Source organism: Daphnia magna, linkage group LG5 (genome assembly GCF_020631705.1).
Source record: "Daphnia magna isolate NIES linkage group LG5, ASM2063170v1.1, whole genome shotgun sequence".
Classification (NCBI taxonomy): Eukaryota; Metazoa; Arthropoda; class Branchiopoda; order Diplostraca; family Daphniidae; genus Daphnia; species Daphnia magna.
The window spans coordinates 6,213,424-6,229,173 of record NC_059186.1 but is presented as its reverse complement, the minus strand read 5'-3'; the positions used below and the strand labels follow the sequence as shown (position 1 = coordinate 6,229,173).

At 34.8% G+C, this 15,750-nt stretch overlaps 2 protein-coding genes, 2 long non-coding RNA genes and 1 pseudogene across 5 annotated transcripts; 1 reads left to right on the top strand and 4 right to left on the bottom strand.

Moving 5' to 3' along the window:
* Window positions 1-1,076: 1,076 nt before the first annotated feature.
* Window positions 1,077-1,489, bottom strand: LOC123472635. The gene is made up of 2 exons (XM_045174507.1): window positions 1,330-1,489; window positions 1,077-1,246 (listed from the first exon to the last, which is right to left on the bottom strand). The coding sequence occupies exons 1-2, from the start codon at window positions 1,487-1,489 to the stop codon at window positions 1,077-1,079; spliced, it is 330 nt and encodes a 109-aa protein (XP_045030442.1).
* On the bottom strand, window positions 1,473-2,639 carry LOC123472233. Its single transcript, XM_045173482.1, has 3 exons — window positions 2,162-2,639; window positions 1,922-2,099; window positions 1,473-1,863 (listed from the first exon to the last, which is right to left on the bottom strand). The coding sequence occupies exons 1-3, from the start codon at window positions 2,327-2,329 to the stop codon at window positions 1,613-1,615; spliced, it is 597 nt and encodes a 198-aa protein (XP_045029417.1). The 5' UTR covers window positions 2,330-2,639; the 3' UTR covers window positions 1,473-1,612.
* A 3,082-nt stretch (window positions 2,640-5,721) lies between these two features.
* LOC123472508 lies at window positions 5,722-6,177 on the bottom strand. The gene is made up of 2 exons (XR_006646952.1): window positions 5,948-6,177; window positions 5,722-5,865 (listed from the first exon to the last, which is right to left on the bottom strand). It is a non-coding gene; the product is annotated as an uncharacterized LOC123472508 (long non-coding RNA).
* A 1,629-nt stretch (window positions 6,178-7,806) lies between these two features.
* Window positions 7,807-12,069, top strand: LOC116935549 (annotated as a pseudogene).
* A 719-nt stretch (window positions 12,070-12,788) lies between these two features.
* On the bottom strand, window positions 12,789-15,430 carry LOC123472251. 2 transcript variants are annotated; one of them, XR_006646597.1, is made up of 3 exons: window positions 15,284-15,430; window positions 15,135-15,220; window positions 12,789-13,112 (listed from the first exon to the last, which is right to left on the bottom strand). It is a non-coding gene; the product is annotated as an uncharacterized LOC123472251 (long non-coding RNA). The 2 variants fall into 2 exon arrangements; XR_006646598.1 differs by having other exon boundaries at window positions 15,135-15,217.
* Window positions 15,431-15,750: the final 320 nt, after the last annotated feature.

Below are 15,750 nucleotides of genomic sequence, written 5' to 3'. Positions count from 1 at the left end.
AAAGTTTTTATTTTTACGGGAATCGAAAGATCTCGTTGAGCTCTTTCGATTTCTGTAAAATTTAATACGAAAAATATGAATGGAAAAAGTTTCGAACAAGAATTTTATTTTCCGTCTTTTCGGTTAGATCCAGTTATAGTCTAGATCGAAAAACCGAAAAAGTTTTTCATGTTCAAAGATTTTTTTCCTTATAAATATTCGATATTAAATTTTACAGAAATCGAAAGAGCTCAACGAGATCTTTCGATTCCCGTAAAAATAAAAACTTTCCGACTTCAATTGTAGCAGTTATTGATGATTAAAATTTTTACATTATTAGAGGGGGACACACTGTTTTTGCCCATTTAACACTAATAAACATAGTAAATATTTATATTTTCGTGATCCTTGTGTCACGAAGAATGCTTTGATGCAAAGAAATGGATTTTATAACATGTTTTTAAATGTTTAATTTGTAAATGTCTATTGACCAATCCTCGACGAGCATGGCGACGGCCATTTTTTCGGTTTTACAAAGAGATAATAAACTTAGGGCTAGGTTATCTTTTAATAAATCTTTGTAATTAATTTATCAATCAACTATTTATACAAGGAAATAAATTGTACGTTATAGCGGCGTTATATTTCATTGATTTAGTTCTCATAAACATAATTTGGAGTTAATAAAATGAAAATTAATAATATATTTATTCGAAGCCGACGTTAACATCGTCGATAATCGACAGCATTTGAGTAAAATAGGAAATTTGACTATGCCGGGAACCAAACTACGAACACCGTAGTTGAAAGCCTGTCGGCTCCACCATTAGACCACGATTTGATGAAAAACTAATACAAGCCATGGGTAGAGTATTTTTTTAGAGACTTTTATCGTTTTATAACGCCTCCCATTATAAGATACGCCATAACAGTTTTTCGGTAGTATCGAACTAACCAGAATCGCGACCTTTATTAATTACAACCCATCCCTTATGCTCAAATGAATAAAATGCAATGGAAAAAATACTCGAAATTGGTGAAATTTTCTTTATTTCAGTGTACAATAATTGATTGTACAAATTTTAAGTCGTCTCAGTTTAAAAATTTCGGTTTTTGTGTTCTTGTTGACTTCCGCTGTGTCTGTTTCGTTGAGGCAACATTTTTTGAAACAGCGCGTTTTTTTTCGTACTTGTTTCACTTTCGACACCATTCTTCCGCTTTTGTTGTTTGAAAATTGAAGCGGATGCAGAATCCGACGACGCCAATACTGCATTGAAAATGATCATAGATTATGATACAAGAATAAGGTTATAAAATACAAAAACAAAGACTAAATTAAACTTGCTTTACCTCCATTTTCCGTTCCCCATTGTCCAGTTTCAGGGGTTGGTAGTTCAGGGATTTCACTGCGAATAGTGACAACTGAAACCGGCGGACTAGGAGAAGAGATAAGAACTTGCGTTTCACTCAAAGTTACAGGAGGGAACGACGAAGGATTCGAAGCGGTCATCGTTGTTAATTCAACCGGTAAATGATTTTGAGACTGTTTTTTTCCTTTCTGGCGCACCTTCTTTCCTGCAGTTAAGTACGAAGCTTATCAACACAAGAACAAAAAATAAGAAAACAAAGTCTACTATACGACAACTTCTTTTTCTTTGTTTAACTCAACATTTTCAGTTTGTGGTTCTTCATTTTCAGCTTCTCGTTCTTCATTTTCAACATTTTCAGTTTGTGGATCATCTTCATTGTCAACATCAACATTTTCACCTTGTCGTTCTTCATTTTCAACATTTTCAGTTTGTGGTTCTTCATTGTCAACATTTTCAGTTTGTGGTTCTTCATTGTCAACATCAACATTGGCCTTGGCTGGATTTTGACGTATATCTAGGAGAAAAATTCTATTATCTCACTATAATTAAATAACAAATTTGTCACAATATACCTTCTTTTAATGAAAAAACATTCTCCCAATGTTTAAGAAATGATTTGGCTGTTGGTTTCGTAACAATATTTTTAGTCTCTTCACCAAATGCCCATGCTGCACAACTTCCCACAGTAACATTTGGGAAATACCCAAAAATGAGTAATTCAACACCGGCGTCTCTGGCAAGCTGGTTAGCCTAGTTTTTAAAGTAGATTATTTCGTATTATGTAAATTATGTTCCAGCTTTAATTTCATTACAATAAACATGATTCGAATCATTCGGTGCTTGTTGGTGTTGTAATTGGCAGAAGAAACATCTTTAATGTACCGACTGATTTCTGGTTGTTGAAATCCTCTTTTAATTAATTTTTTATTCAGGTTTCTTTCATTTGAGGCTATTTCATCATCAGCATTTTCATCTTCCATTATGATTCGGAAATACTTTAAGCGATTTTTTATTATCTCTCTAATGAGTTTGTAATATTTTTATTACTCTTGAATTCTTGATGATCGATGCAGAGTTGCCGAGTTGCCAAAGTTCAAGGTCCGTCAATGGTTTTTGCCAAGAGCAACGGAAAGGAGTTGTTCCAGAATTAATAAATTAACATCAATTTATAAAATTACCAAAGATTATTTAAAAAATATTCCGTATTTCCGTAGTTAAAAAGTTTGATATAATAATTATAAACAATTAACAGAATACAAACTAGTCCATAAGCATCGACTAGTCCATAAGCATCGACTAGTCCATAAGCATCGACTACCCTATAAGCATCAACTAGTCAATAAGAGTCGATTACCACTTTGTCCATTGGTTAGCGAGCAACTTTTCGCACAATCTAGATTAAATTAGATCTAAATATATATTAACAAATGCTGTTTACGTTTTAATTAAATAAAGCTTCAGTTATGTATATTCCTGTACCACTTTTGTAATGTATCCTAAGCATCACTAGTCCAGCACCAAGTGAGAGTATCACCTTTATTAAATTTACCTTTAAAATCAACCGTTCATAAAAAATACACACGAGAATTTAAAATATATTTATTCTGCAAACGTTTTACATTCAAACCCTACATTCAAACAAGTAAATACAATAATCAGTACAAAAATACAAGCTAGCATTAAAAAAGGCGCACTCTAATGGACAAGTCGACTCTTATAGACTAGTCGATATAGAGTCGACTTGTCCTCAGTAGAAAAAGCAAAAATTCAACCTAGCATTCAAAAAGGCACACTCTAATGGAGAAGTCGACTCTTATAGACAGTCGATAAGAGTCGACTTGTCCTCAGTAGAAAAAGCAAAAATTCAACCTAGCATTCAAAAAGGCACACTCTAATGGAGAAGTCGACTCTTATAGACAGTCGATAAGAGTCGACTTGTCCTCAGTAGAAAAAGCAAAAATTCAACCTAGCATTCAAAAAGGCACACTCTAATGGAGAAGTCGACTCTTATAGACAGTCGATAAGAGTCGACTTTCCTCAGTAGAAAAAGTGACTGCGCGATTCGTCGCAAAGCATAGACGAGATAGTGCGCGACCATGTTGATCGCAACACGAGTTGTAGCGAGCTAGCTCTGCCCGGGTGAGCTTTTCCATTCGCTCAGCCCGAGTGAGCGAATGTTCTAGGTTTACAGCGCTCGTGGCGGCAGTTTCAGCAACCGCAACTGTAAATACTCACTTTATAGTCAATGGCTGTATTTCTGTATTTCTGTATTTCTGTTTTTCTTAGTTTAAATACTTTAAATTGAATTTGTAGTGACATGGGACGACCAAAACATCCCGAAAATGAAGAAGAAGCAAAAATACAGAAAGCTAAGAGGTTAGAGGCCCAAGTCGAGGCCAGAGAAAAGAAGGCATTCAAAAGGAAAGCACAAAATTTGGCGAAAAAACTTGTTGAGAATAAAAATTACAGGAAATCCTCAACGTCACAAGAATTGTACGAAGAAAGGATTCTCTGGTGGAGGATTTTCTAATGATGCGCATAAAAACCAACCATCAAAAAAGCTATTGGCTGATGAGAAAAATGAAGTTGAAATATTAATTTAACAGCTTGACATAAGGAAGTTCTTTTTATGGATCCTTTGCCAGCACGTCTTTCAGATCCTCAATAAATAACAGTTTTCATATTTGTTCACTTTAATATTTGTCTTTATTTATTGTATTTGTTTATACCACATTTCATTTGTTAAATTTTAAAGAAGCGCAGACAAGAATTGCTTTTGAAGACCACATGTATGATCTTCCTGCAGCTGCAGCATGAGTTTCTCGGGAAGGAACTTTGAGAGCAGTTTGGACATCTTACGAATGGCATGCAAGGATTTCTTTCCCGTCTTCATGGGCAATGCCATTCCTGGTACTGCCAGATATTGTTTTTTGGCCACTGGAAAGTTGGAGCTGCTGGAACCCTAGGAGAAGAATCGGAACAAGTCTTCATTTTTTTTTCGCGATACGCTAACGTTTCGAAAGTAATGAGCGATGCAGGTGAGAAACAGTGTATTTTCCTTTTTAGAATTCAAGACAAAACCTAAACACTTGAGGCAGTAAATAAACAGTAGTCAGAAATAATTTTTAAATGTCTGTATTTTAGAATTCACGTTTTTATTTTCTCTAAATCTTAGTTAAATACTTTAAGTATCTTAAAGCATCATTTAGGACCATTTGAAGGCGGCGAATTTCTGCTAACTTTATTGACGCTTGCGCTTGATTAAAAAGCATTTTGTCTGGTTGTGGCAGCAAATCTTCAACCAATTCTTGTTCTTGAACAACAAAGTGGTCAGTCTCATCGGGTTGCATCAGGTTTTCAACTTCAGCATGATGAAATTCAATACTTTTCTTTAGGGAAGGCAGAAGTTGAGAAATTTCTTTCATAGATTGACCCGGCTGTTCTTCATTCCTTTTAAGCAGCATCCAATAATTGATTAGTTTAAAATTTTCCCTGAAGGAGGCTAGAAATACAGTATCCTCCACAAAAAAGAGGCACCCCCCCGGTAGCCCAAAAAATAAAAATTACTTATGAGCGCTAGATGGCATAGTTTTTAATTGCAAAATACAAACAAAAAAAAGCATGCAACTTTTTTTTTGTTTGTTTTGACTGCAAAAACGAGACGGTTGCCATGATTTCAGTATTTTTTGCTGCGAGCAAAATTTGGAAAACGGAGAATTCGAGAAAAAAGTCGGGGAAAGCCTAACCTCTGAATTGTTACCTTTCCCCCACCCTGACTTTTTTCTCAAGTTTTCCGTTTTCCATATTTCCTCGCGACATGAAAACTTATTGGAAACCATGGCAACCATTTTAAGCTGTGTGATTTCGACGGACGCGAAAGATTCCCGAAACAAAGAAGAAAATTTTGCCCATACACAGACCGCTTGGCAAAATCTTACTGAAAAAGACGCTTATCGTAAAAAATTAGCGAATGACAAAAAGACTTAAATTATGCTTTAAAGCTATCGGCTGGTGGAAGAAATATTAAACATATTTCATTTGTCAGTTTGTTTAAATTAAATAAATCCTCTTTTTAAAAAAATTTTTTTTAAATGTTTTCTTAGATTTATTTTCTAAATGCTATAATTTTATCCGTCTTTTAAAATCGTCTGTAACCAATAAGTTTTCATGTTGCGAGAAAATATGGAAAACGGAAAACTGAAAAAAAAAGTCGGGCTGTCGAGCTGTTGAATTAATATTTCAACTTCATTTTTCCCATCAGCCAATAGCTTTTTTGATGGTTGGTTTTTATGCGCATCATTAGAAAATCCTCCACCATAGAATCCTTTCTTCGTACTATTCTTGTGGCGTTGAGGATTTCCTGTAATTCTTATTCTCAACAAGTTTTTTCGCCAAATTTTGTGCTTTTCTTTTGAATGCCTTCTTTTCTCTGGCCTCGACTTGGGCCTCTAACCTCTTAGCTTTCTGTATTTTTGCTTCTTCTTCATTTTCGGGAAGTTTTGGTCGTCCCATGTCACTACAAATTCAATTTAAAGTATTTAAAATAAGAAAAACAGAAATACAGAATTACAGCCATTGACTATAAAGTGAGTATATACAGTTGCGGTTGCTGAAACTGCCGCCACGAGCGCTGTAAAACCTAGAACATTCGCTCACTCGGGCCATAGCCCACTGGATGTAATAGTTAAAGCCTGGAGCTTCCCTATCTTGCCCGTTCAATCGTTTTGACGCACTCCCTACCTCCTTTTTTCCAACTTGGAATGGACTTTAGCGCGTTCTACTGGTGTCGAAGAACAACATTTTTCAAAATATAAACATGCCGTTTTTACAAATACTTCGCTAAATATATAACAATTGTGTTTTACGTTTATTTTCAAATTTTTTCTTTGTTGTATGAATACAAATGCAATGTAATTATTTTTTGAAATTTTCGTTTATTTAATGTAAATATTTTATAAAATGGTGCTAACACTGAAAAGGCAAGAATCAGATAGGGTCTGAACCTAATACCAATTCTCATTTAATGCTCCTGTTAGACGCGTTAACCATTCAGCTATGCTATACCTGAAATATATGATATAACTAATAAGATAGCTCTACTACTAATAAGAATCATAATTAGTCTTTTTGGATTGAAAATTTTTTATTCTTGATAATACAGGGCCTTTTCGTAATTTGACGTTTAGCAATTAATCAGTGTTCTGCCGAATAAAGTTCTTTCGAATAAAAAAAGTATTCTGAATAAGAATACGAATAAAATCTTAATCTTTATTTCGAATAAATTTTTATTCGATTTATTCTTATTCTTTATTCTCGAATATTTTTTACCTGTATTTTATTTTTATTTTTTATTCGATTATCCAAAATTTAAATGGAAAAATCGAATAAAAAATTAAGTTCCTCTAAGTTTAAAAATATTTGTTTCCGCTAGCCGTTGCTCTTTTGTTTGGAGTTATTTTTTCCGTTTAGCCATTGAAAATGTCATGAGGCCAATAATTGTCTGCTACTAGCACACTCTTGAATTAGTGATACTACTTCTGGAAGAACTTAAAGTATAAAACTAAGCTGTTACGTTTACGTATTAAAGTGTATCAAATCTTGCAACTGGAATTAGGCATTTCGGTAATAAAATTATCAAATAATGCCATTTATTTTTATAATTGAATGCTAATACAATAGGGCTACTTGAATTTTGAATAGGTGTGACTCGTGTGAGTGTAAGACAGGTGTGAGCTGTTCAGAAACGTGGAGTCATTTGACTGGAAGTGTAATTGGCTGATTGCTTCAAATCACTTGCTTAATTATTTACTATTAATTGTTTTTAATTTTATGATTCAAAAATCGAAACATCATCCTTAAATTAAGAAAATCATTAGAATTTATTTTATTTGAAAATTTATTGGAAAATTTATTCGAAATACGAATAAAAATAAATTTTATTTTTATTCTTTATTCTTTATTCTTAATTTTTTTTAATTCTTTATTCTTATTCTTTATTCGATTCAATTTTCATTTTATTCGTATTCATATTCAAATAAATTTTTTCCTTATTCGGCAGAACACTGCAATTAATACAAATAATAATAATAAATAATTAACACAAGATAAAATTGATGCTTAATAATTTTTGTTTACTTATATCCTTGTTATTCAATTAAACAGGAGAAGACTTGCAATGAAAAATATTCCAAACCCGTAACTTTTGTCTTCAATTTCAACACTTTCAAAAAAAAAAAAAAGAACTCTAACATCAAAACGCTAAAACGACAACTAACTGTTTTGTTTGTTTTTTGTTTTGTTAACGATTGTTCAATGAAGTTCCAAGAATCTTTGGTGGTGGTGCTAGTGTCCATTCGAGAATAAGCTCCTCCCATCGCCGGAGGGGTGAGTCACTTTTACAGTTCTAGACTTCAGGTTTGAACTATTACATCCAGTCGGCTATGCTCGGGCTGAGCGAATGGAAAAGCTCACCCGGGCAGAGCTAGCTCGCTACAACTGGTGTTGGTATATCGTGTACGCGTACCGTGTACTGGTATATCGTGGAAAACCATCGTGGAATGGCTTGCTCCGCCCTGAAAGGGGAGGGGCCTAACCAACGTTTTCCACGAAGTACGACTAGCAGACGACTGTCGTTGGATGGTATATCGTGTACTGGCAGCGTGTACAGTATCCTGCACAAAAATCCGAACACCGATTTAATTTTTTAAAGCCACCTATTGGCGGGGTAAAGGGTTTTTGTTTGTTTTTCTTTAAGAGGGAGGGTAGACGGGTTGATGGACACATAGGGCAGGGTTGGGTAAGTCTAGACATTTCTTTTTATGCCTTAAGGTATTACGCTTTAAGGCAAGTAACAGGTCAGGACATTATTGTAACCCCCAGGGTGGTGTGTTTTTTTTAAACGACAGTTGGAAATGTTGGACTTAGGCTGTGTAATACTCCTTACCCAAATAAATTATATAGCTGCCTGTGCACAATTATTTCGATACCGATGGCATATGTGTAGAGCCTCTGATTGCGACGCCGTAGATTAGTGTTCGATTCCCAATAAGGAATTTCAATATAATTGGTATCGTTATAATATTCTTTATCCGAATTTGATGGGAATATTAATTTCTCTAGAACGAAGGAGATTATTTTTTATTTATTTTTATTATTTTTTAATTTTTTTTTGTTCGATGAAAATTTGTTTTATATATAAACGAGAATTTCTAGTAAGTTAAGCATATTAACTCATCACCTCAACTGGAATCGAACACCAATCTCTAGAATCACATTCAGAAACGCTCCACCTACGCCATTGACAGCGGTGTAAATTTTTACAGGCAGTGGAACATAAGCTAAATTGTTTCGGTAAGCAACATTGCCAAGCCCAAGCCCTAAATTTCCAACTGTCGTTTAAAAAAACACACAACCCTGGGGGAAAATAGAAATAAAAGGGGAAAAAAGGCGCGCTTTGACGGAGAAATAGGACCGCTTTAAAAATATTTTTAAATTGGGCCTATTTCGTAGGGTCCTATTTCATCCGGTCCTATTTGCCGGGCCTATTTCGTCGGGGCCTATTTCGACCGGTCCTATATCTCCGGCTTCCCTATATATAAAATATATGTAAACTATATATACAATAATCATAATATATTTATATATGGTCTTTAGGAATTTGCAACGTATTTCGAGAAACATATTCATCCAGACATGAATTCAATGGGAATATGGTCACTTGAGCGGTACAACGTGAAGTATTTGCTGTCAACCAATAGATCCGAGTCCTTTAATGCGCTCTTAAAACGCCGCTTTGTCAAGACAAGAGCATACGCTGAAGACGAAATGATCTTGGGAAGCTATGAAATTGTTAGGCGTCAGCTCATAAGAATTAAAAGAGCTCGATTTGGAGTGGGAGAAAATTGGCTCTTACGACATCATTTGCAACATCTGTACAAGCTCACAGACAACGCAGAGTTAGGCAATATTGCCATCTGTGAAGAATTGGACTCCATTCGTATAGAAGAGGGAAAAGAAACGGAAATGGTAAAATACACCATTTGTAAAATGATTTCCTAATAATTTTGGCTAATAATCGATTTGGAATTTAGGTAAATGATGCTTAAAGACGGAGCGCGAAAAAATACCTTCCATCTCTAAGCACCATGCAAAGGGCAAAACTAATAATTTTAAACAAAAAAATTACTCTGGTTCCCGAACAAAAATGCTGGAGTGTCACTGCCCAGAGCGCTGCCAAACATTCTGTTACCCTCTTTTCTGGTGAAGAGGGAAAACCGAGACAGTACTGCACCTGTTCTTCAACAGTAACTTGTTGCCACATCATGGCTGCCATGATGTCCATTGGTTACAAACCTAGAACGTCAAAAAAGATACCAAATGGAACAAGGATGCGCTCAAACATGAATAAAAAGGCTGATTCTCACTCAGGAACTAAAAGCAATAGACGCATTTTAAAATCAAAGGGAAACACAAGAATTCACCTTCCATCGAATGATAAACGCAAAGAGCGGGTAATTAATAACGATAGATTAATTTTTAACAATATTACAAGATATATTATAATAAAAGTATATATGTTAAATATGCTATTTTTTATATGTATATATGTTATATGTTGAGTCATTACTCATTATATAGTGTATAATATCACTCTCTATATAATACGTACATAAATACGTATATTTCCATATGTACAGTATACTGTATATAATTAATGTAATGTACCATATACAATAAATACTACATATAATTGTATTATTTATAGCTATATGTTATGTTGCTACTATATATTAGGTACCTACTATATATAAATATATTGCATAGCGTTAACATAACAAACACCTTTTTTAGCGTAAACATATTAAACACCCCACATTTTCCCTTCTTTTTAACATAACAATGCCCAGGTGGAAAATGTTTTATTCCAAGAACGCATTCAAGAAGAGGAGGAAATGGAGTGGTACCTCAATGGGTCAATTGACCATCTTTTTCGACAATGATGGAGTAGTACAACGATCACCATCACCGTACAATCATCACCACATACAACAGTCACCTCCCGCGGATCCCATTGAGGGAAATAGTAGCTTGTTGACTCCGTTAGTTCTAGATGAAGTAGCGGAAAATGACGAGGTGAAACTTACTTCCACTTTACCTCCTTGCAAGGTTAATACCACAGATTTAGTACACCGATCACCATCACCGTACAATCATCACCACATACAAGAGTCACCTCCCGCGGATCCCATTGAGGGAAATAGTTGCTTGTTGACTCCGTTAGAACTAGATGAAGTAGCGGAAAATGACGAGGTGAAACTTACTTCCACTTCACCTCCTTGCAAGGTTAATACCACAGATTCGGTAAAAAACTTTGTTTCCTGCGTCGCATCCTATGTTTGCGTGTTTAGCTTAAACTTTCTTAATAGCTCTCTGCAGATTTAGTAATACCGACGGTGAATGCGGAAGACCTTCCTCGGTACGATGGAAAACTGGAACAGTCCAACGGTGCAATGCCTGGCGATGAAGGCAAACCACCAAAATTGCCATTGAAAACATACTATTTCAAACCGCTGGATTTGAATGAGAAATCATGCACAGATTCGGTAAAACAATTTCTTTTTCTTTTAGAAGAAAGCTATATTACCATATAATAATATATATTTTTGAACATTTATTGCAACAGGTGATTTTCGATCGATTCATTCCAAAAAGAGATAATCCGGAAATTTTTTATTACTCTGAAGAGTACCTCAGGAGCGATGAAATCGACCAGGTAACCATCCCACGATTTTGGTTATGCAGTGGGCATATAAACGCAGCCCAAACCATGCTAAGGAGGCAGTTCCCAGAAATTGGCGGACTTATGTCTGTTGAGTATTGTGGTGATGGTAATTATCCGGTTCCTCAAGAAGAAAAGTGGATACAGTTTATCCATAGTCCCTCCCATTGGATCCTTGTTACAAAGGGTTTTTTTAATTCATCCTGACTTCAAGTATGTGACAGGTACGCCAACGTAATAGTATAAGTGGTAAAGTTCTTGAATTATAGCTTAAAATGTAAAGCAATGTGCAAGTCTATAAAGAGCAATATTTATATATTATATTATATCTGATTCCACCGCTCCTAGTATGAACTTCGTTGAGGAAGGTAGACAGCAAGCGCTAGCCTGCATGTCGTCGTTGGTGAGAACAACGGATTCACGCATGGAATATGAATTAGCCCAATGCCAGCGGATGCAAGATGAAATACCGGCGATTGTGGAGTTCTTTGCATAGCTTTTGCAGTTTGTATCGCCAATGGAAGAGATCCAACAACATTGTTCTTCCAATCTGAAGTTATTCGCGCCCACCTGAGGGATTGCTTTTTGTCAGGCAATTTATCTGTTTTCCCTTCTAAGGAAAGACGTGCAACCAGGCGTTCAAATATCCGAAGCATTCCTGTGTATTGCATTTGCCGCCGAATTCATCGGATCGATAAACAAGAATGGGATCTCGTTCAATGTGACAAATGCAATGAATGGTTTCACCGCATGTGTGAAAATTATCCCGAGAAATAAAAAATGCCGTGGTTTTGCAAAAAATGTTGCTGAATTCACAATGAAGCTGTATTTTTATTGCGATAACCAAGATTGAAACGAAAGAAATTACCCAGATAAAACTGACAAAATATCCGCCTAATGCTTTTGCTTTAATTTTTTTAAATTGAGTGTCTTCCTCTTTTTGCCTTTCAGTTTTATATAGTACTACACTACATACAGTACGTATGTTCCGTCTAATTGTTGGAACCAGTAATGGACCATATGGAAGGCTTAATGCATGTACATTTATTTTCCCACCATTATGCAAGCAATTAAGTAAATATACGGGTTCTAACTTCTAATATACACAAAAATAATTCACTTATTAAAAATATATAGCTAATAAAATTTTCTATGAAATGCTAGCAAACGAGCATCATTTATGTTGATCTTAGACAAAAATATTTCAAAAATTCTAAATTTTGCCAATAGAGGGACACCTACAACCTTTTTAAAAAACTTTTTTGAAAATTAATTTTTACACACAAATACTTAACAAAAACAAATAAATTTTAGTGCAAAACGATCGCGTTGACTATAGCTTTCTAAATATATATAAATTTATATAAAAAAGTAATATTCAGAAAAATAACAAAAATTTATACTGGCTTTCCTAGAAAGAAATTGTCCGCTAAGTCTATACCGGGCATAAGCGACTTTCTTTGAAAAACAAATTCGGTCAAAAACCAATTTTTGTGTACACATTACACATTCATTTATATATATTTCCAAAGTTCTAGTCCACGTGAGTCTTTAGCACTAAAACTCATTAGTTTTTGTTAAGATTTTAGATGTAAAAAAATTTTTTTTAGGTATTTTTGGTGTTATGGAAAATTTATTAAATTTAATAAATACATTTTAGGCCTTATGTTCGGCTACTTGGGTTTGTAAGAAATCATAAATTTTATGGTACGTTTATGCTGAACCATGGAGCCAGGTTTTGGAATATAGGTCGTAATTTATTTGGAACAATTACATCTAAAACCTTCGAAAAACAAAAATTGCCATAACGTGCCGGCACCCATCATTTCGGCAATTATTCAGTTTTCTTGTAGTAGCCGTCGGCTACTTGATCAAGAGGCATAGTCAATAAGCATCATCTAGTTGGAAAGCAATAAATAAAAGTACAGGTGCAGCTTTACTATAAGTAGCATCTAGATGTGCGCGGCCATGTTGATATTTTATATCTATATAAATAAATATTGACATGTATTATTTTAGTATATATAGTTATTTTAGTATATAGTTCTATATAGTAGTTCTATATATAGTAACTATAGTAGTTCTATATAGTAGTTCTATATAGTAGTTCTATGTAGTAGTTCCATATAGTACTTATATATAGTAATTCTATATAGTATTATGATTATATGTTATACTTTTTTCTCAGAAATTCTCCTATAAAGTACACGCATCAACACCGCATTTCATCATACATTTTTTAAAATTATTATTATTTAGTTTACCCAGTGGCCTTAATATATTATATTATGTATACAATATAAAATGAAAACGAAACCATTGGAGAACACAGTTTCTTTGTATTATGCAGACCATAATAAATGCACAGTTTTCAAGGATTTTCGGTATTTTGCATGTTCCAGTAGTGGCGCAATATACGCTTGTCTGCTGCCGTTGGACGCACCTGATTAAATTTCTGGGAAATAGCCGACTCCAGTTTCGGTGGCAAACGATGTCTTGTTAGTTTCACCTTCAGCCTGGAGCAAATGGCATCTAAGCAGATAAATATGATTAAAATACAACTCTTAAATAATATAAAAAAAACTCTTACCTTGTATTTGAACGTACTCCTCACGCGGAATAGGAATTTTCAAGTCGTCCCCATGCGTAGCTTTCGTACCACTTTTTTTGTGGAGACGGAGGTATTGCCGGGAATAAAGCGTCCCAATAAGATTCAGGACAAACTTTCGCTCATCCACGGTACTCAATTTGGTAAGGGTTTCCTTTTTTATTGGAAACGCGTCCTACAACGATTTTTTTCTTGGTTACAATAGAAAAATAATACAGCTGCTGCGAACTTAGAGAATGAAAAGCGTCCTCGTCCTCCTCCTCATCCTCGTCTTCCTCTTCCTCGTCGCCACTTTCTTCAGCCGATGAATTATTTGTTTGTTCGTCGACATGGCGGGAGCTCGTCGATGGAGCTGAAGACGATCGGGAAGCCGCTTGCGTTCCCGCTTCCGTACCCGCGTGCGTACCCGCTTCAATCACCGCCATCGCCTTACTCACTAATTCGGGAAACACTAAATAGCAATACATATTGTATGTAATATTGTGCATATAGTAATTGTAATATAGTTCTATATAGTAGTTCTATATAGTAGTTCCATATAGTAGTGCTATATACAGTAGTGCTATACAGTAGTGCTATATAGTAGTGCTATATAGTAGTTCTATATAGTCTTGTACAAATGTAGGTACTATATAGTTCCTGTGTTTAGTTTTGCTATACAATACCTCTTTATAGGTATTATATAAGGATACTATATATCCTTCTATGTATTCTATGTTATATGTCCTTATATATCTTTTTATGTATTATATATAACTATAATTCATAGAATAACTGTATAGTTAAGAACTGACAGTTATTCTTTAAGTTCTTTATATACACATGTACACAATTTTAAACAAAATAATATTTATTGGTTTTAGATTTCTTACCTTCCACTGCCCTCAGAAGATTTGTTACTCTTTGTAGCTCCAACTCCAAGGAAGTAACTTTCTGGAAATGGATTTTTTTTTTTTAATACAAAATAGAGCTATTTAATTAATAAGTGTTTAATTTACCTCGTCAGAGGCTGCCTTATGCGCCACTAAGGCTTCTACCAGCAGCTAAACCTTGTTCTTTAGGGTACAGTTCTCCTCTGCAAGGTTCTCCGCAGTCATTTTCCATTACTAAATAGGGGTTAACAAATTTTAAAAATTTATGTATTTAACAAATGAAAAATAATGCACAATTAACTGAGTTGTGCCAGCAGCAATTATTTCTTCATCAGTGGCTGCTCGGACAGCAACATTTGTCTCACCCACTTCAGCCTGCGACTCATCTATGATGAGAGGCTGGGGGGACATAGACTGATCCTCTTCCATGAAAGCTGACAAATGGTCATTGCTTACCAGATCCATAGCCTAATCCAAATACAATTAATTAATTAATTTTATATGACTTATGATTAGGATTAACTAACCTTTGAACTTTTACACACTGTTGACAGAGGTGGATTAGTGGCTTTGCATTTTCTATTTGGCCTGGAAGACATTGTACTTAAAACTACTAAATTAAGATATGTTAGAAAAATAATATAGAAATAAATTATACACACATCTATCAAATTACCTTGTATATGAAGTCAATAAACAATTCACCACACGTGTCAAGTTTGAATTTTGATTCTTTGGGCCTGTTGTCTGCTGTGTATATATACGTATAGTGGTACACGATCGCTTTCCACGATATACCTTGGAAATCGACCCATTCCACGATAATAGGCTCCTCCCCTTTGGGGGTGGAGCAAGCCATTCCACTGGAATTTGAATTAGCCAACCACTTTGCTAATTTAATTTCTTGGGAATTTCATTAGCGTAGCGGTTCGCTAATGTGAATGGATTTGGGAATTTTTTAGCGAATTACTTCGTTAATAGAAAATGTAGGGAACTTATAATAGCGAAGTGATACGCTATATAAAACGTAGGATAATCTCCATTAGCGAACTGCTTCGCTAATAGAAAATGTAGGGGGTTATAATAGCAAAGTGATTCGCTATTCAAAATGTAGGATAATCTCCATTAGCGAACTACTTCGCT